This window comes from Passer domesticus, chromosome 6 (assembly GCF_036417665.1).
Source record: "Passer domesticus isolate bPasDom1 chromosome 6, bPasDom1.hap1, whole genome shotgun sequence".
NCBI lineage: Eukaryota > Metazoa > Chordata > Aves > Passeriformes > Passeridae > Passer > Passer domesticus.
Window position 1 is genome coordinate 12331924 of NC_087479.1, and position 20834 is coordinate 12352757.

At 36.7% G+C, this 20834-nt stretch overlaps 1 protein-coding gene across 14 annotated transcripts in view; it reads right to left on the reverse strand.

Moving 5' to 3' along the window:
- Positions 1 to 1117: 1117 nt before the first annotated feature.
- EML1 (EMAP like 1) overlaps positions 1118 to 20834 on the reverse strand; it is a 121401-nt gene continuing 101684 nt past the window's right edge. For all 14 annotated transcript variants that reach the window (XM_064423399.1, XM_064423397.1, XM_064423398.1 and 11 more), the window contains 14 exons: positions 19797 to 19907; positions 17972 to 18067; positions 17330 to 17464; positions 15797 to 15896; positions 13536 to 13690; positions 12144 to 12269; positions 11755 to 11886; positions 10405 to 10472; positions 8782 to 8870; positions 8167 to 8264; positions 7954 to 8041; positions 7675 to 7770; positions 2960 to 3090; positions 1118 to 2668 (listed from right to left, as the gene is read on the reverse strand). In XM_064423399.1, coding sequence (XP_064279469.1) covers positions 2543 to 2668; positions 2960 to 3090; positions 7675 to 7770; positions 7954 to 8041; positions 8167 to 8264; positions 8782 to 8870; positions 10405 to 10472; positions 11755 to 11886; positions 12144 to 12269; positions 13536 to 13690; positions 15797 to 15896; positions 17330 to 17464; positions 17972 to 18067; positions 19797 to 19907 — 1551 coding nt within the window. In that variant the 3' untranslated portion in view covers positions 1118 to 2542. The remainder of the gene's footprint in view (positions 2669 to 2959; positions 3091 to 7674; positions 7771 to 7953; positions 8042 to 8166; positions 8265 to 8781; positions 8871 to 10404; positions 10473 to 11754; positions 11887 to 12143; positions 12270 to 13535; positions 13691 to 15796; positions 15897 to 17329; positions 17465 to 17971; positions 18068 to 19796; positions 19908 to 20834) is intronic.

Genomic DNA, 20834 nt, shown 5'->3' on the forward strand with positions numbered 1-20834 from the left:
TAGAAACAGAGGAGCAGCAGAGGCACAGATGGGATGGGATTGTTGAAAAGCCCTTTGATCAGTAACCCTAGGGATGAACTTGCAGTATTCCTCATCTATTTCTTCTGAAGGATAACAGTTTAAAATGAAGAAAGGGATCACAAATGCTTTACTATATCCCAAGAGCAGCACCATGTGAGAAGGATAAAAGGGAAGGAGCCAAGCCAATTTGCAACTCCCCTTTTCTCTGCTGCAAGTAATGACAAGTCACCTACAGTTCCAAAAGCAGAAAACCTGAAAGCACCTCATTTGCAAAACCCAATTTATAAAAAACCTTAAAATCAACAGAAGGTATTGTAGATAACCAAGCATCCAGACACAATGAAAACCTGTCACGTGTGTCATGGACTCTTATGACTGGATTAACCTTAGAAAGGGTAAGGGTATTTTGCCTTAGCCTCACACACTTCAAGAAGGCAGAGATTACCTCACTATTAAAAAAAGTTGTTCCAGTGCTCCTTTGGCCATTTATTTTTCACATTGCACAGCTAGATCAGAAGCTGAGGAAACAGGTTTTTTTGTCTGCATTAGCTGTTGTGTCCCAGCTGCGTTCTGCTTATGGCCACAATAACTCTTGTGCTGCTGCACAGGACCAGAGTAACCAGCCAGGATCAAGACCTCTGCCTTCAGTGACAGCACCAGGTAACTGGAGGTTAAAGAGACCCTGAAACCATGGCCTTCAAAGGTCTTGTCTGAGGACATGTCCCTCACACAGAAATTGTCAGGAGCTCTTGCCATGAGCATGAATCTGAGCAGTGGAACAACATTCCACCAGCTGAGTACCCAGAAAGAGGAGATGTGTACGGGGAGGCAGGACCAAGGCAGTTTGCAGGTGAGAGCATGTGGGGTATCCTTCCTGCTGCAAAGCTGGAGTTTCACTCTCCAGGTATGTCTTGTCACTTTGTTCTCAGGGTCATGGGCACATATAAAATTATGTACCCCAAAATCTAGATTTTACTGCCAAATATTTTCAAATGCATCTCTAGCTGAGAAATCACAAATGTGTGTTGTTTACTAAAAGCCTCTTTATCATGCTTAAACAAAGACACCTTACTAAACAAGAAGAATGCACTGAGAATTGACTTTAATACATGTTTATTGGTGTCCTGCACTTTCAGTGTAGGAGGTTGGAGATGTAATAAAAAAGTTTCAAAATTTATTGATTCAATTTCATTTAAATCACTCAAAACAACCAGTGCTTTAGAGTTCAGAGAATTAACATTTACTGTCCGTTACAAGCAAAAATTTAATTTACCTTTTTCAAGTCCACTTAGAACTCTTCTTTTAAAATTCTTCAGATACATTCCTCATAGTAAACAATACATTTCAATCTGTGTCACAATCAACATTGGTAAGGCCTTCTTAACCATTTTATACCACCTCCACTGTTACTTCATTGCAAAACACAATCTTATTTCATACTATAAATACCCATCCATGCACAAAACACAGGGGCCAGAAGTTACACATTAATATTTCATGTAGGCTTCCAAGTCTTCCTTTACCCTCTGCAGGTTTATGATACACTTAAAAAGATATCTTTAGACTTGGTCTACTTGGTCTTAAAATACAAATATACAGTATCCATAAGCATAAAAAAGTAAAGCTAGATGGCCTTACCATTTGTTATGAACTGCTAAAATCTTATACATGTACAATATAGCATCATGCTGATTAATATACATATTAGTTAAATATATGAGCCAATAATGGGGATGTGGCCAAGCTTTATTGGTTTGTTTTCAAAAAGAAATCTTTCATATACAAGTAAAAAGATTTTTAATTTAAACTCATATGGACTACCTGAACCACACAGATATCTGTAAGCCCTGCTGAGAAATTCATGTCAAACTGGGACAAAGCCTGCTGATTCATTGGAAAAGGAACATAACTCCTCATGGGTGACACCCACAGTGTGCTGTTACCAAGAGAATGCAAATTTACCAGCATTCACATTGTCAGGTCTAGAACACTAATTTTTGCATCTTACATTGCAGTTTGTACTTTTTGTATCTATTCATCAGCCTCCAGCAGAAACAGTTCAGTACCTTGACATTGTCATAGATTTTTCTATATAAGTAGATATATAGTACAAAGTGTAGATAGTGAAACGAATAAGCACATATATACAGTCTTTGAAAGGCATTTTTGTGACCAGTTTAGCAGTGTTTATAGAAAACATTTAAGATAGTCACATTCTGCTGATACCACTGTATTGCAAACTGTCAAGCCACATTTCTTATATTAAACTTGTACTGCATTGTATATTGTACAACAGAGAACGATCAATCTTAAGGTGTGACACAATGAAAAAAAAAATACTAGACTGAGTAAGGTAACCAGCACAGGGCTTAATTTTCCTGAGGTTTGTAAGAATTTTTTAAACAAAAATCACAGTGACCAGGCTAAACTGCAAACATACCGTTAAGTTTTAAATATACAGTTTATACATAAGTTCTGTGCATGGTCGACTCAACTGTGTATGTTCATGCTGATGTTTCCTTTAAATGACTCGCCACTGCATAATACTTGTGTCCTTTCCTCCTGTGGAGATGAGGTGGGTGTCTTCACAGAGAAAATCTACATTAGTTACATGACTACTATGTCCACCGTACACATGGCTTGGGGCCTAGAAAACATCACAGTAGTGAGAATAGCAGCTGTCATAAAAGCATCTCATTAGAACATTCAGGCAACAATGAAACCAAGGCATCACATAATTCTCCTCAAGTATTTTATTATTAAATTAACTTTTAAATTTAATTGTTGTCTCAATCAACTTTAAATAAATCCCTTAGATATATAAATACTCCCATTCTTCCTGTTCTGATGTGTTTTGGGGGATTTTTTTGTTCATAAGAAAACAACATTTAATGCATTTGTTCAAACTACAAGAGAAAATTTCTGGGAAATACCTTACCCTAAACTGTGAGCATGGATATGAGAAGAGATGTACTTTGCCAAAATCATCTCCTGTTGATAGCAGTTTTCTCCCATGGGATCGACAGACAGCGTTGATATCTGTGCCATCTGAACCTTCAGGCCATACACCTGAAACACAGAGGGATTAATTAAAGGCTTTTATAAAGGAAAAAAAAATGACACCCTAAGTTTCTGTTAAAATATTAATAAAGGATGACTTGTTTAAGGAAAAGAAAAACCTACAAAAATAACTGCATCTGAGTCAGAATGTGTACTTCCATACCAGCTAAAGTTCAGATCCTAACAGGTAATCAAGAACATAAAAAGCACTTTATTCCCTCTAGTCAGCAAAGTGCTTTGTACTCTGAGAAGATGCATTCTGCTGAATTACAGTTATGTGTCTGAGCCTGAAAGAATTTTCATATGGTTATGTGGAAAACTAACAGTTACTGCTTTTATTTTCCCTTTTCTTTGTGTATAACACACATTTTTCATATTACATGGGTATGTTTTTTAGACTACAGTATGATCCAAAAGTAATTTCTTTATATTACTGAGGTCTAAAGTCTATGAAAAAAGACATTCTGTAGTTTAAATGACTATTTATTAATTAACAGATCCCTTGAAAAGGAAGTGAACCTACTACAAGGTTTTTGAATGCTGTTGTTCTACTGTAAGTACTTCTCTTCCTTCCCCATATACTGGAATCTTTGCTATTCATGCATGAAGTAGTGTCCTAAAGTCAAACTGTAAGGTAAACAGTGCAGAGCCCAAATCTGTGCACCACATCTGAATACTTGCCTGTAAGAAATTGCAATTTTACTAAAATCCACCCAGTTATTGAAATTTCAGGATTTTGTATGCAGTACTGCAGACTTTTTTTAGTTATAATTTTCTAATTTAGATTTTATCTAATCCCTCCTCAACATAAAGGGCACCAAGCTTTCAGAGACCACTGTCATCTTCAGTTATACTGCGTGTTCTGCCATCATGACTTGGCAAAACTCCTGCTGTGTCTTGGCTCTGTGACTTTCAATGCCGTGTGCCCCTGCAGCCCTGCCCACTTGAGGGCACACTCCTCCTCTGCTGCTGCTGCAGGTCAGGGTGAGAGGTTCCTGCTCCTCTAGAACTCCCAAGGCACACTCCAGTTCTTCCTTCTTTGGGATACTTCTAACCCCACAGCAGGCATTTGCCATGCACTGTGGGAACAGCTATCCCTCAGTCACTGGGGTTCTTCCTAAATCCAGCCTTTGTATCACTGCACAGCAATTCACTACGAGGAGGTTATTCCATGTCTTCATAAGGAATTACAAATTGCTGTAAATAAAATGCAAAGTCTGATTTGTAGACTGCTCTTAACTTTCCTGATGTGTATGGAAACACCACATTGCTAGATCAGGGATAGTAAAAGAGGCCCAAAGAAATGGAAGCTGCAAAGAAACACAACAACTGCTACTCCTGGAATTATGAAGATATAGAACAAAGACACAGAAAAGCTTTTTAAAATATCTGTTTTGACAAGAAGGAGGCTATATGAATATCAAATACTAGCTGAAAAGAGGCAGGAGTCTTCCCAAGTGGTCACTATGAGAAGATGAATATATAACCCCTGAAGGATAAATACCCCTGAATGAAATGGTTAAAGAAACAATTTGAAATGGGGAAAGGATAATAGCAGGATTTTTCTTTGAATCTCTTGGTTCTTTCAAAATTTATCCCAGTACTTCACTCAGTTTTTGTGGATATGCAAATTGAATCCCCCTTGCTGAAAAAGTAGTCCTTATTTTTTCCCACCCTCTGCAGACCTGTAAAAGAGACCATTTCCTTTCTCTTATTTGAAGACTGACGCCATGCTATTTTTTCTTCCGCTTCTCTAAAAGTCACTCATTACATCTCTTCTCCCAGAACAATATTTAGATGGATAATTAATTATTCTTGCCAGTCATCACATTATCTGTTGGTCCAATGTGCAAAAACCAGAAGCAGCCATTCCAGCTGTGACTGAAGCTGATACTGATAAATGGATGATTGCTTCACATTTTGCATGGCATCCTTTTCATTACACATCCCACTAATGTATCTGCCTTTCCTACAACAGCATAATGCTGTTGACTCATGTTCAGTTCGTATGCAAAAGTAATCTGATCTTTCTGTGCAGATCTGCTCTCATTGTTCTACATTTGTACAACTGGGTTCTGCCATTCTAGTGGGGAGCCTCCTCTTTGACTCTATTGAATTCCTTCCTTTTTTCACACCACTCCTCTGTTTCTCAAGACCACTTGCTAATCCTGCAGCTTTACACCATCTACAAACTTTACATGCTGATGTATCGTGCATGCTATTAATAAAGATATTGAAACGTAATATTCCATTTACAGTGTTCTAGTCAGTTTTGAACCCAACCAGTCTCAGCTCTGCTTTGCTTGCAATGTTGTCAGGCTTTGTACAGTGTCTTAGATTTCTTCTGTTCCTGTCCTTCACCTCAAACACTATTTTTTACAAAACTGGCATGTGCTATGAACTGGTACCTTACTCGTGTATCCAGCAGCACATGGCTTTTGAAAGAGGTTATAGATCAGTAAGTGTTTTAAAGTCTTTGCTCCTTCACATTTATGTGTTTGTATCACTAAAATATCCTCCATCAAGCACACTTCTTTACATGCTATTGACTTTCAGCTGAATCATCTCTAAACACTTCCAGACTGACTAATCTGTTCCCATCCTCAAAGACAGGTGTTCCAGGGACCAGAGTTGCCTTTTCCCCTTGCATTGGTTACGCTGAGCTGTGGGTTCTATGCATACTTTGGGATTTTTATGTGGTTCTACCAGAGAGAGAAAATATCCCTAGTTTCAGTCAGCCATAGCTACTGAAAAATCAATATACTAGAAGCCACACATCCTGGATGCTGTGATTGCTGCTTCTGCTAGGCCATCCTAGCAAGCATGTGAAGACTGCTCTAACTGACTGCTCTGAGGCCCTAAATACTGATTGACTTCAAATAAAAATGGACTGGTTTCCCACTCATAATCTATGTACTTCTTCAATTTATGATTCTAGCCACTCACTTTGCACTTTAGCCTCTCCCTATGGGCTCTGAAGGTATGTATATGATCCTGCAGATATTGCTTTAATTCTCCAGTTTTTCAGTACTTCGCCTGTTCTCTGTGAGGTGTTGAAAATAAATACTAATGCTCTCAAGTTGACACTAACCAGTTGTTTTTACAGATACAACAAGGTTCATCAGACTCAAATACTTCAAAAATACCTGACTTATTTCAACTTTCCAAACTACTCCTTCCCTACTGAAAGCAGGGTTTGTCATCAAATTGTAGTAAGTCTTTTACTAAAGAAATATTTTTAAAACCATTGGGTTTTGTAACACTTCAGCTGTAGCAGTGTCATGTCTCCTCCACCCTCAGTAGATTATTTTGTCCCATGGTCTGGCTCAAAAAGCTGATCTCTTGCAAGAGGGAGGGAGATTCCCTCTCAAGTGTGACATGCCTCTCTCCTCTGACTTTCTGTGCATCAAAAGCAGCCCCAGATTCTAACACTAGCACTGTATTTTGCAGGAATCTGAACTGAAAAACAAGGAACCCTCACATAAAGTATTTAGTATCTCAGAGTATCTGAACCTGTGATGCTAATTGCAAGGACTTTGTAGCATTGTAACTATGTGTAAGGTGTACTCAAACCCCAGAAATATTTTAGTAGTTCTATAAGGGTCTCTATCCCTTAAATGAAAAATACATCATGTCAACATGCAGCCAATCTTCCAGGATTTTCTGCTTTTACTAAATCTGTGTGCTGTGATATCCAAGTGCTATCCAAACACTGCTTGTCAGCTAAATGATAGAAAATTTGAACATGTTTTCTCAGCATTCTGCTACTGCCATAGCATCTTCAGGCCCTTGAAAATTGAAGCCATGCCCTTTCTGTCTGCCTTCAAATACATCACTGCAATCTATTGTACTTGAAACACGGGTGCAAATATTCCTTGTTTACCACTTTTACTAAACTAGACTCTTCTCTGAACTTCTACCATGGCTTCCTATTTCCTCTTCAGGACTCAAGAATTTGAAGCTTTTTGTACTCAGTGTTTGTAACCATCTGTCCAGTGCTGCACATATTGTAAAATGAGTACAAAGCTTCAGACTGCATTGGGGAAAGTGGATCCTTCAAAACTGGCAAAAGAGAAGTCCCACGGAAACAAACCATTTTGTTATGTTTTTCTTTTTGAATTTCTTTCACTCAATTTAATTGCTACAGACTGTATCACAATACATGATAAGTTCTTAATGAATGAGACTATCATAGATTTTGTGTTTGCACAGTAACCAGAGCAAATGAAACCAGTTCTGGTAAGGGGATTCAACCCAGTAACTGCCTAAATACATGACAATTTCACAGAACTGGTACTTTAAATTAAACATTATGAGAAGCTGCAATACTGTAACAGAAAGGGCAGTATGTGATTTTTTCCTTATCTCCCACTTATGTTGTAATATGATATTTGTACTTGAAGCTAGCAAGAATATGAAATCAGAGTCTTTCTGGATTGAAATAAGAAGACAGATTGTAATAAAAATGGCATAACAGAAGTTCTGTATTTTTCCCTGAATTATGAATAGTCATGTTTCATAAGCAAAAGTTGGCATTCCAAGTGTTTGTTAATAAGAAGAACAGTAAGAGCTTTTAAGAGGAAATATACTTACCAAAAACATGGAATCCTAAAGTACAGGTGTAAGTGGCCCATTCTATATCCCTAGTTGTTTCAACACTCACAACTTGTTTACAAGCAGAGGGGATCCCTAGAAAAGAAAAAAACTCACATAACAACATATTTAATTCTCAAATTGTATAGATTTCTGATTACACCAGATGAATTAAAACATATGGTTGATCTTGGCAGTTATATGGTCTCATTTAAATTTTAAATCTGTGTTAGACTGCCTGAACTTTGCACAAAAGGACTAAATATAATTCTTACTCACAGTATAAGATTTCATAGTCTCCTGAATTAGACACAAGATATTGTGAATTAACAGACCAATCCAGATGAGTAATGAAGCTGGAATGACCCTACAAAGAGAAAACATATTGTATTAACTCCACTAACAGTGTACCACAATGTGACAGTATTAATACAGTGCCACAAAATACACTTTGGGTGTTGATACTGAACCAGGACAAAAAAGGTTACTTACTGAACATTTGCCAATTCTAGTGTACTTCCTTCCATTTTCACTTACACCATATATATAAATACAGTTGTCATGGGAACCTATTGCCAAGAAGTTTCCATCTATAAACACACAAGGGAAACTGCAATTATTCCTGTAAGAAAGAACTTAGGCTAATTTTGAAAAGTTTGTTTGAAAAGTCACAGACAAGAAGAACTGTTCTTAAAGGCCTTGATACTGAAAAATGAATAAATGAAATTATATTTTTAATTTTCAAGTTGCATATTGATGTATCTATCAATACAACAAAACAGCAATTTTATATTACTGTTAAAAACACATGACATTTTTGGAAGCAGATATAGTCCATTTAGGACTAACCCAATTGCAACAACCAGCAGAGTTGAGTCTTTTTTTCTTCCCCTTTCTTCACAGCGAAGCCATATTAAACATGTTGGGGAGGGAGGGAAAACAAAACCAGAGCTGAAGATACCACCCATAAAGTCCTGCCAATGTTTCATGGCACACTTATTTACAACTTCAGTGTGGCAAGAGGGGTCTTATTTTAAAACAAGCCAACCCCTAATTTATTATAAAATTTCAATGCCTTTTTTTCCCAGTAAATAAATGCTCTCAAACCTGGTGAGTAACGCATTACAGACAGCTGTTCATTTCCATCTGTGTGTACAGTGACCAAGTCTTTTGTTTCTGTGTCAAACACAAACCACCTGTTGTAAACACAGAAAGAGGCCAATAAATCATTCCATAAGGAATTTAAATCTACTGTAATCTTGACCAACTTTTCTTCTGTCAAAATAGCATAAGTTTTATACCAAGAAGAGAAAAACAGCAACTGCTGCTCAATTTGGTCTATTTTTACTTTAACACAAGGATTGTTTCTTTCACATCTTTTTTAACTGTAAAAATGCATGGGCATTGACCCCAATATCAGTCTTCAGATTTTAGTATGTTTTAATATGTCATGCATAAGAATAAAATAAGCATTGCTTGTGATGTCCCTTCTCCTTTAAACACCTTCCTCTATGCTATGCTGCTGTTTAAATTGATGGCTGCATTAAATCCTAGAGCAAGGGAAGACACAAGCAAACATCAGGACCATTCTCTTCAGATAAAAGAAAGAGATGAATTAATTTATTTTAAAGTAAATTAATTCATTATTTTTTCAGTACTTTAATTTAATTGATTAATTTTAATGAACCAAAAATTAGTTTGTGAAAGCATGTAGAAAGGACAAAGATAAAATTTGCATTTCAATACTTGCATCAGATTACTAAAGACAAAGAGAATATTCCTTTCAAAGTTTCTCCTTCTGTTTTACTTTATTTAGTAAATAAAGTGCATTCAGTAACAAAAGTAAGTCCTTTATTTAGGATTGATATAAAATCTGAAATAAGCTTGCCTCATAACCTACAAGCTTCCTGTATGCTCTCAGTGAACTGGAACTGTTTTCAGTACTAACAGCCAAGCCTGCCCTCAAGTGACATTAAAGGAGAGGGAGAAGTTAGGCAAAGGCAGTCCCTCCTGTGAGAGACAACCACAGATAAACCCAGCAGCTGCCACTGATGTCACCAAGGGCTCAACCTGCTGCCTAAAATACTCTCCTGAACCTCAATTTCCTCTGCCTTGTTTATCCCTCACACTCTGCAGGCAGAACAAGTCTCTTAATGTGCATTTTTACACTATGTCTAGCACAATGGAACATTTACCAAAATTTTTTAAAGCCTCTCGGGTTGTCACTGCATTAGGGATCATGAACCACTCACTACATTTTCCAACACACAGAACTTTTATATGTGATTTCCTCCATGCAGCCCTAAAGGCCATGGAGGAAATCTCCCTCCACTGCATCAGACCTCTTCTTTTAGCCTCCTCTTTTTCCCAGTGGACACAAAGATTTAACATTTAGGTCACTGGTATGGTGACAGTACTTCCCATGCCTGGTCTAACAGCTAACCTAAACTTCCTGCCCTCTCTAAATGTCCTCCTCCCACTGATCTGACACTGTCTCTGTCCCAGGGCAGAAACCATCTCTTTGCTCATGCAACACTCAGCAATCACAGGGTGCTGGCCCAAGCCGAGGGTTTCTAGGCACTAAGGCAATACAAATAAAGGTCACTGTGACATTCAATAGAAATCAATAGGGAATGAAGATGTGTCATTGCATACATCTACATGAGCTTGGATGTGAGCTGGAAAAATCAGTGTTTTTTGGAGCCCAAGGTGTAGCTCTGCACCTCTTACCTTCCAGTTAGTGTCCCTACTGCAACAACAGATGCTGAAGGATGAAAACCTGATGACTGTGCTGGATCCTGGAATGTTTCAGAAAGAAGCATGCTTTTTTTACCAGTCCATGTTATCAAGTTATAACAAATAAACAATTCAATTATTTGCCTTTGCCTTGTTGATTTTCAGGAGTCATTTTTTCTCTTTCAATATAAACTTGGGGGGCAAAAAAGCATTTTTAACTAATTGAAATATTATCCAATTAACTTATTTTCCCTCTATACTAGGCCACTCTTTTATTTTCTTTACTCTCTAAAAATAATTTGGCAAGTGATTTCATAACAGTAACATTGGTAATGGCAGCTTCTAACAAATCACAAAGAAATAAGAGATAAAAATAACTTCTTGAAGTAGATCTGACTTTAGAATTAAGCTTCAAAGCTGCAGTTTACCTACAGTCTGAAGGACAAACAGGTCCCTTATTCAACAAAGGTATGTGGCACTTTGCAGGAGGGGTAAAGCCTAACTCCTACACACACCACCACCTTTTTCCAGCACCTGCTAAGCTGCAGCTCAGTGGGAGATTAAGGGCATAAACTGGGTTTCTTATTTGGATGTGCAAATTTAAAACATTTTACTTTGTAAAATTCCAGTGCTTTTCTTGCAATTTAAACATATTCCTAAAAACAAGGTAAGCATTTTCTTTCTAATATTTGTCCAGTTACAAAGAATGAGGTCCAGAACTTTTCAGGTTATAGCAGAAAATACCAACATAGATTTTGTTTTCCTTCATCTCATTAAAACATATTTTTAAAATGTAAGCAAAAAACCCAGCCCAGTGATCCATCTCATAGAAATGCTTGTGCTCTTAATTTTCTGTATTTTAAAACAGTATCACATTGTAGCTCTTTCAGTAAACCTGCTGACATTTTTAGCAAGTGGTAATTATTAGCCCTAGAGGCTAGGTGGAAAGGAGGTTCTCATTAAATATTAGTGACTAATTTCAAAGAATTACTAACTCTAAAGAAAATTTCAGAGAATTGTTGAGATCCAGGATTTCTATGCACAGCTTCTAAAACACTACAGCATTGCAGAAAGGAAAATTTCCTAATGATTTTAAAGTATAATTTCATACCAAATGCTAAGATATTTCATTGAATAAACCAGTGCATTTAATCTAACTTGTACTCAGAATAGCTACATTAAAAAGCTTTTACATTGATCTCTATGACAAAAATAGGTTAACATGAAATTATTTTTTTTCTCTCAAGTTAATATTTTAAGGTAGTTTTAAACAATAATCTTAAGAAAAACCAAAACGACTAGATAATTTCTGTAACAGGAGAGCTGTATTTAATAAATTTATACCTCTATAATCTTGTTCCAGATAGGATGGTGAGTAGTTGCATCCCAGAGTGTAATGTGTTTGTCATGTCCACATGTGAAGAACTGAGGCTTAGAGGAATGGACTGCAAGTCCCCAAAGCTCATCAGTGTGGCCCTATGCAAGCAGAGATGTTTTTAGACAAGGGCAGGCCATCAAAACTGAACATGTATAAACAGCATTAAAATGACCAAACTATATATTAAAACATTCAAAAATATGTTAGCTCTAGATAGATATATGTTTATAATTATTCTTATTGCTGAAAGTATTATAATAATAAATCAGATGTATATCAATGAAAATTAACTTTAAACAGGATATTTACTGCTTTTACACACTTAGAAGTGCTCTTGTAAGAAAATCCAGCTTACCTGGGTAATTGGGAAAAAATCTCCTGACAGTGTGCCCTGTAGGACGAAGTTTCTGGTGGTTCCTATTAATACAACGTCCCCTTTTCCCTCTGCTACTGTTCTTATTGGACCAAACTGCTCTGGAATCTGTGGTCATAACAGACAAAAGGACAGATAAGTCAGAAAATTTGTCAGGTATTGCCATTTTTAATGTAGTAAATGTGTTTTAATAAATATTGCTCAGAAAAGAAATGAAACTAATTAATACATGTGCCTGCCTTGCAAAACTTCATAACAACTTGCATCAGCTCAGTAACTTCTATAACACTGCAAGACAGACATTCTTATCTACGGAATACTCAGCCAAACCAAGTATTTCAAGAAACACAGAGGGTCCTTCATGCTGTGTTAATTCAATAGTATTTAATTGCAGCTGTGATATCAGTAAGCATTTCTACTCTGAGCATTTCTGGCAATGAATGTTTCTTTAATTGCAGCCTGGGTTCTGAAAGAGCCAGTGCAAATCTCTAAAATAAAGTTCAAGGGAAGATGTAAAATAACAAGGAATACCAGAATATGAACAAATAAGAGAAAAAAGAAGGACACCACAGTTAGAAACAGCACAACAAGCATGTCCCTTGTACTGTGCTAAAAACTGAATTACAAAAAGAGACAGTTGCAAATATATATGCCAGTTGCATATATATTTGCAACATTAAATATTATTATAATTATATAGTAGTATTATTTAATTATTATTTAATATTATATAATGGAGTTGAAGCCCTTCCTCAGACTTTTCTGCTGATTCTTCCCTTACATTCAGTATGTAAACAGTCAAAGTAGTTCTGTCCAAACATATTCTGCTTTAATCTTCTAAGTTCCTACACAGCAGCTAGAGTAATTTTCAAATTTTGTTTAAATTACATTTTAAAAACAACAATATCAACCAATAAATAAATGAAAAACTTTAAGTATTAAAACCCTAAAAAAGTCCTGACATCATTTTGGGAAAGAGGAATGCATAAAACCATTTCAATAATGTAATACTCTGAAGTTAAACATTACCTCACATTATTAAATGCAAAGAAAGGAAGAAATAATATAGAAAGATATGAACAAGATTTGTTTTCCAGTTACCACAGACCTTAGAAAGGAAATATTATGTTAATGAATAGGTAATCAGAGGAATGAACTGAGGACTGAAAATTTGAGTTATCCTGTGCAGGGCCAGGAGTTGGACTCGATGATCCTGATGGGTCCCTTCCAACTCATATGAAAATACTGTATTTTACCACTGATTTGCTTTCCCATAGAATACAGATCCATAAGAAAAAAATATTAAAAATATGCTCAGAGGACAATAGAATTTTATTTTAAGCAGCAGAGTAATTTCAAGATAGGCAATATCACCTCAGTTTTGTGAATTTTTTGGTAGTTTCCATTCCAAGATATCAGCTTTCGGTCTTTTCCTCCTCCTGACACCAATGTGCCATCTCGCAGCATACACAGGGCAAATATTCCACCCTCGTGTGCTCCTTGAACTGCGTGGCTTATTCTGTTGGTACCTGAATAGAAGAAAAAAAGTCATTACTACTGAAATGCTCAGTTTAAGAAGTCCTTTCCTCCCATTTTTTTTTCTCCATTCCTCTACTATCTCTCAAGGATTGCAATTAAACAATGATAACAGTGGGCATGGGATATTGGACCAAAACACACAGGCCCACACAAGAGCCTGAATTAGTACATTTTATGATATATTCTACCCACCTCAAAAATGAAAATATACATACTTAGTCTAGGTCAAGAACAAAAGAAAATAGGTTCATTTAAACCTTTCAAGGGGGTTTAGGCAAAATAATTTGACTTCACATTTGACCTGCATTAGCACTACACAACTTATCAGCAAAAACCCATAACCCAGTCACTTTTATCCTCCAGATATAAGATATTCTACAGCCTCCAGATCCTGAACCTGTACCAAAATGTGACTAAGCTAGAGGTCCTTGTATATCTACTAGCAGAATGTGCTGATCATTCTCCAGAGGAGCCTGTACTTATTTACTGATGAACTTGGCTTGTTCAAGTAGCTTCTTAGACTCAAAACTGTCAAAATCAACTACATTAGGTTAAGTATCTCTAATTTGGAGAATTACTAGTATGAAGTACAAATAAATGATTATTGGTGATTCTATTACTGAAATGTGCACCTTGCATAAAAGCTTGGCTAACTTGATGTTTAGCACAAGTGAGGGGCTGATGAAAGTTAGGAAAAACCAACTGCCTTTTCCTTCATCCATGTCTATGGATATAATGGGTCAGGCACAAATGATTTCTATTGAGAAGTTTTTGCTAAGGGTACTCTGACCTGGTGGAAACAGCCCTCTTTTGCACATAAAGCTCTGAGTCAAAAACAGTGAAGGAAGAGCAAGTACACTGTACTGAGACAAAAAAACAAGAAAAACATTTTTGTGCAACCCTAAAGAGCTGGCAGAAGTTGAGATCTTGAGCACACAGAGAATTCCCTTTTATTTCTGGGAGAAAGGGCAGAAGAGGCTGCTTGTAGTCTAGGCAGAAATTAGTCTACCAGCAAACTGGCCCCTGAGCAGCGCACTGCCCCTGACTCCCTTGTCTGCTGGCAGTCCAAAATAACAATAATGAACATGGGACAGTGCAATTTCTAAACTCAGTTTAGAAGGAAAAGTGTTGAAGTGCCTTGCTTTAAATTACCATAGGAAAAAGGAAAGGGAAATAAATGAGAAGCCAAGTTACAAACACCATATCCACCCCTGTCCCCAGCAGTGTACTGGTCAAGGAGATAATCAGCTGACATTCCTTGGTTGAAAAAGAAATCTACAAAAACAGCTCAGTAAGGCTCAACTGTATAACTGATTCACTGCATTGTTTTCAGGGTTTTTTATCCCTTTGAGTAGTATCTTGGGAGAAAGCACTGAGTAAATAGGAAAAAACTGTCATCCATATCTCTTCTTCCTTTACTAATAAGGCCTCCTTTAAGGGATTCTCCTTATCCCTATGCATGGCATCTCAGGCACTAACTGCATGTTTAGGATGTTGCTGCTGTTTGCCCTCTGGCAGGCATTGCCTTCTGCTGCCTAAAAAAAGGTCTCTTCTTTCTAGAAAATGCTTTTTAAGAAGTTCTTCCTATCCATCTGTTCTTCTGAAATAAAGCTGAGGAATTCAGTTAGATCTGAATGCATTTTAGCTTGACTTCCTAGGAAAACAAATTCTGCTATTTGTTGTTTTTTTAAAAGTGTGTGTCAATAGGCATAATTTCTGCAAAGAGTAGAGAGGGATAGGATAGGAGACTGGAGATCATCAATTACATTAACAATGTCTCTGTCGGTACAGTGATTAAAGAAAGAACTTTTCATGGCATCTCTCACATCAGTAAAAGCCCCGCATACTGGCATAGCTCTGTAGTTCAGTATTTGACCAGAGGGAACACATTTGATAGAATTTGGTGCTCTAGCAGTTAGGTACAGATATTCTTTAGCTTCTTGTACAAAAGAATGCAGGCTCAATCTGCTGGATTTGTCTTGGGAAAGAGCTCAAGATAAAACAAAATTTATTCTTCTTGAAATGAAGCTCTACACTCAAGTCTACACTCACAGTCTAATATTAAGATGGAAGTGAATAGTGAAATTTTGTCTTACCTTTCCCCCAAACCAAAATGTTTCCACTTGAGTCTCCTGTAATAGTATCACCATTTTCAGAAAAGGTCACACACAGGACAAACTTTGGCTTCTCTTGTTTCTGCGTGGTTATGAAAAATATACACTCACAGCAACACACAACCCATGGATTTTAACTTTATGCATTTGGTTAATTTAGTTTAGTCTTATACAGCTCTATTATTACTCAAATATCTACAAGAGTTAAACACATTCCTACAGTCTAAACAGAATAATCTGTGCAAGGGCATCACCTGAGGTTTGTGGCTCAATCCTGCACCCTTTAATTGCAAGCTGGGGACAGAGTGAGTGAGCCTGCCAACATGTAACACACGACCAGGACTGCTCTGAGATAAACCAAATCCCCCAGCTACTGCAGAATGCCAAGGACTTTGAGTATTTAGAAATGGCCAAAGTTTCAAACAAGCTTTATTATTATAATTCTTAACTCCAAAATTTCTAGGAGAAAAAAAATTATTACTAGAGGGTTTGGCCATAATGTAAAAATTAAGGAATCATCTCTTGAAAGAAGCCCAAGTTTCAGTAATAAAACTCCTGCATTTAAGACATTGACAGCAACAAAACAATTAAATGTGTAAGGGAACAAAAACATCACTGGTAGCTTCTAAGGACATTATATATTCTTTTTTGACAGCTTATGTGTATGATCTCTTTCTCTCCCAAAATAAGATCTGTTCTTTGCAAGGACCACCACCCCTTTCCAGCTATAACCATCATCAAGACCAACACAGACAGAAGAGGGAGAAAAATCCATTAAAATACATGAAAAATAAAATGCAACAAAATTTAAATGTATTCTCTCATCATCTCCTCCCGATTTCACACAAAGTATATTAACTGACATTGTAAATATTTGTTCTGACTATCCTTGGGAGCCACGACTCCACAAGCAGTTAACTGGCACTCACTGAAGTTATCTGCAGCCATTGTAAACATCCCTCAGTTGTGCATCAAGTGCTGTGCAGCTTAGTCTATATTCCAGAACAAAACCAAATCAAAACCTTGAAATGAAAATGATATTTACCAAATAGTGGCCAGCTCAATTTGTATTTGAATGATGTATGTGCATGTGTCTGAGCAGAGCAGAGGAAAAGGGAAGAAAATTCATACAGATGTATTTTTATGGGGTCTTTCACAACATAAAAATCTCCTCCATCACACTCTCTTTTTTTTTTTACCTGAGTTAATCATAGAGAGTTTCAAGGTAATTGTATTTTGCACAGGTTGTGGGTGGGAGGGTGGTGGTATGTAGCAAGAAGAATAGAGGAAAAAGAATACAAGGAACAATGGGTAATTGCATTTCAAAATTTCAGTGTGGAAGATCTACCCATGGAAAAGTTCTCTGTGCCATACCATGAATGCCACCTGAGCTTCTGCAACATTTTGATTTTTATAATGATCACTTCTTTGTATTTACTCAAACCTTATTAAACCTTTTTCTGTATGACTGTATCATTACTATAAACATAGAATTAGAGAAATGTTTTATTTTACCTCAAATAATCCTTGCTTTTTAATAAGGGAATTGCCTTCTAGTGTCCAAAAATAAAGGTGTGATTTTCCACAAGTAACTATTATATTTGTATCAGTAGGGTGAAAATCTGCAGCAAATACAGCCTCATTAGAGCACTTGGAAGGAAAAAGAAAAACATTGTATCAAAATCTAAAATACAAATGAAAGAAAACAATATTACATGGTTCTCTAGTTAGGTAAACTGATACTTCTGATATAAAAAAAATTCTGAGCTATTAATTTACTAACATAGACTGGAATACTTTGTAGTCAAACATTTTTACATTATCATAAGTTAGTATCAAAATGTATCATTAAAAATCATGTCACATAATGAGCATTTCTATGCAAAAGATAACTTTAGAACATTTTTATTGCATTCTCCTATCATTGCTGCCTAGAATTTTTTAATCAATTCTAGAATGACAACAGCAAAATTTTTAAAAATCCAAAACTACTAGGATAATTTTAACAGAGAGAAAATATTCCCTTTCTTCATGTTCCTTGCCTTCAGACAGTGAAAGTGTTAAAAAGGTGCAAAAAGTTAAATACAGAAAGATATTTTATTACAAGAAACCAGATCTACATACAAGCAAGTAGTACAAAATATCTTATTGCAACACCTTGACATCTGCCAGCTTTTCTTCTTTCTGCCAGTCCCACACTGAAAGCACATGGTCATTGGAGTCATCCACAGAGCACAGGCTACTTCCTCCATTCTAAGACAAAACAAGGGAAATATTAATGCATCACCCAAAAAACAAGAGGAATATATAAATACACATTCAAAATAATTAAATACTTTTGTGTAAGTGGAGATATTTACACATATTTACACTTTAACTGTTATACTTTTAGTTAGATCTCTGTAAAATATAATATTTTTTATCGAAAAAGATGGCTAAAAAGGGACCTAGAAGAGGAAGTCCTGCAAACTGCAGATAAGTGTCAGGAATGTGGTAGGTATATCTTTATAAATATTCCACTACAAAGTAGTGGAAATTCCAAAGGCAAACTACACATGGTTATCTATTTTATTAAGAAAGCTTTTCATGATAACTATGCTGGATTTCTTTCTTTGCAATTTAAACAAATGATTTCTTCTCAGAAGTCTGTTAATACAGGAAACCATTTTATTCTTCATATTGGTATAATGGACCAAAATCAGAAAACATAGTAAGGAATTAGAAAACTTATTCTTGACAGGTGTCTTTTTTATAGTTATGACATTTATCACTCTTTCTAATCTTAATTACCCTAATTCCTTCATTCTTTCTTCATCCTTAAGGCCCACCACACGTCAGACACAACTACAAAAATTGTGCCGAAGTAACCCATGAGGTGGGGCAGAGACAGGCCTAAGGAACCTGAAGAGAGGGCCATCTAAAGTGAGAGAAGTGCTGCTGCTGAATGGGAAGAGATGCTCAGAAGAGGCCAAGCTGTGACTGAAATCCCAAAGCGAACATTAAATACTGGCTGTCTTCTGGCAAATGCCAATAGTGCTCCTATGTTATTATGCATCTATTTCCCTCCAGAGGGGTATTTACAGAGCATTTGCTTACCAATCCTTTTTATTTATCCTTCAAAGTTGATGTCAAACTGTGTTAGCTTTCACCTTTGTATTCTTAACTAGTTCTCCCAATACAACCCTCTCTTTTCTACTTTCTATGAACATAATTATCAATGCATTTCAAGTGTTTGTAGAAACTTTCATTGAAGTAAATTTTGCCTAGGGAATACACCAGGTAGTCCTCTCCTATCTAAAAATGCTGTCAAGACAACCAGACACTACCACGTACTCTGCTTACAGATTCTGTTGTGCACAGGGGGCTTTGCAGCCTGCACGTGCCAGGTCACAGACTCAAGTTTTCATATGGGACTCAAATGCTGCCTATATCAGCATGTAAATATTTCTTTTATCTCTCTGACAGATTAAAGTTCAAAGGATGGTGCCAAGAGGAAAACAACAGGATTTTACTTTTTTACAATCCTTTATCCATATGCCTTTGCTACTTTTTAGCAAAAGATTTTGATTCTCCTATAGGAGCCTCCATTTTTAAAAAGTCTTTCATCAATCATTTTGACCCAGTGAGAGGGTTAAAAGGTGCAGAGAGAGTAAATTTCTTATGCAGGGAGAAACAGAATAGGACGATTCAAGAAGAGTAGGGATGCTGAAATTTCAAGTACACAAGTATTTTTGCAACTGCCAAAGAAATTAATTGCAGTTTATTTTAAGTACATGGTAAATCTCTGAGAATGCTGAGATATTGTTAACTTTAATAGCTACCTAAACTGTTGGAAACAACTGGGCTGCAAGCTTTCCTCCTCTACAGAGAAACCTGAGAGAAAAGACAGCCTGGAAGTTTGTTTTGGTCACCTAAATTTGAAAGATTTCAAAGATCTTTCCAGCAAACAGTTTTACTATGACTATTCATTTACTTTACTTACAGATTTAGAAAAAGCAATGCAAGTGACAGCTCGGTCAAAAAACCCCATTCCGATGACATGAAGTGTGTTCAGAGTTACAGAATCCCAGACACGCACATGTGGTGGCAATTGCTATGAAACAGACATAGAAAACATCAGCTCAAACAACGATGGAGAAAACCCATCAGGATCTGAAAAAATGAGAACGCATTTGAAAAAAAAAAAAAATCACAATTGAAGGTATAAAAATTATCAGAACTTCTCTAGAGTCACCCATGTAAGCACAGATACATTACAAATGGTTTGCTGATTATTGTGCCTAGGACCAGTATGACTATGCAAAGTGTACAGCATGTCAGATCTCAGTTTGTTCACTGAAGCTCATGGCCACTGAGATACTCGGCATGAACTGAAAATTGTTGATGACTTTGTGACATGGGATTTACTGGTAAGCCCAGGTAGAATTTATACTGTACCAATTGAGATAACTCTGGTAAATGCAAAAGGTTAAGGTGTGAAAAGAAGCTCAGGAATTTTTTAAGTGAAATTAATTTCAACATTATAAAAATGGCTGGGGAAAATAACTTTATGTTCAAACTCTTCTTTACAGCCGTAATCAGAACGAGATTGCTTTCTGTAAATACCATTCCAGCCGTACATGCCGGCCCCAGATGAGGTCCCTGAGAGAGCCCCGGGCTCCCCGCTCGGTCCCTGCCCCCTGTGCCTCCGGCTCCGCGAGCCCCGCGCTGCCTCCCGGGGCCAGCAGGGGGCGGCCCCGGGCAGCGCTGGGGTCCCTCGCTCGCCAGCCCCGAAACCGCCCTCTGACACTAATAAATGTATCTGAAAAAACCCAGGGGCACAACGCCTCCGTTATGTAAGCGGCTTCTGTACACCTATATACCACATTCCACTCAAGCACAGACGTCAAGCTTTTAGGTTTTATTTCATAAATATGATGGTAAGTAAAAAAAAGCTCCAACACATAATATAAATTAATAGTTTACATTACTCAGCTATCTTTATATAAAACTTATATAAAGTTTAATAGCTGTATAACTT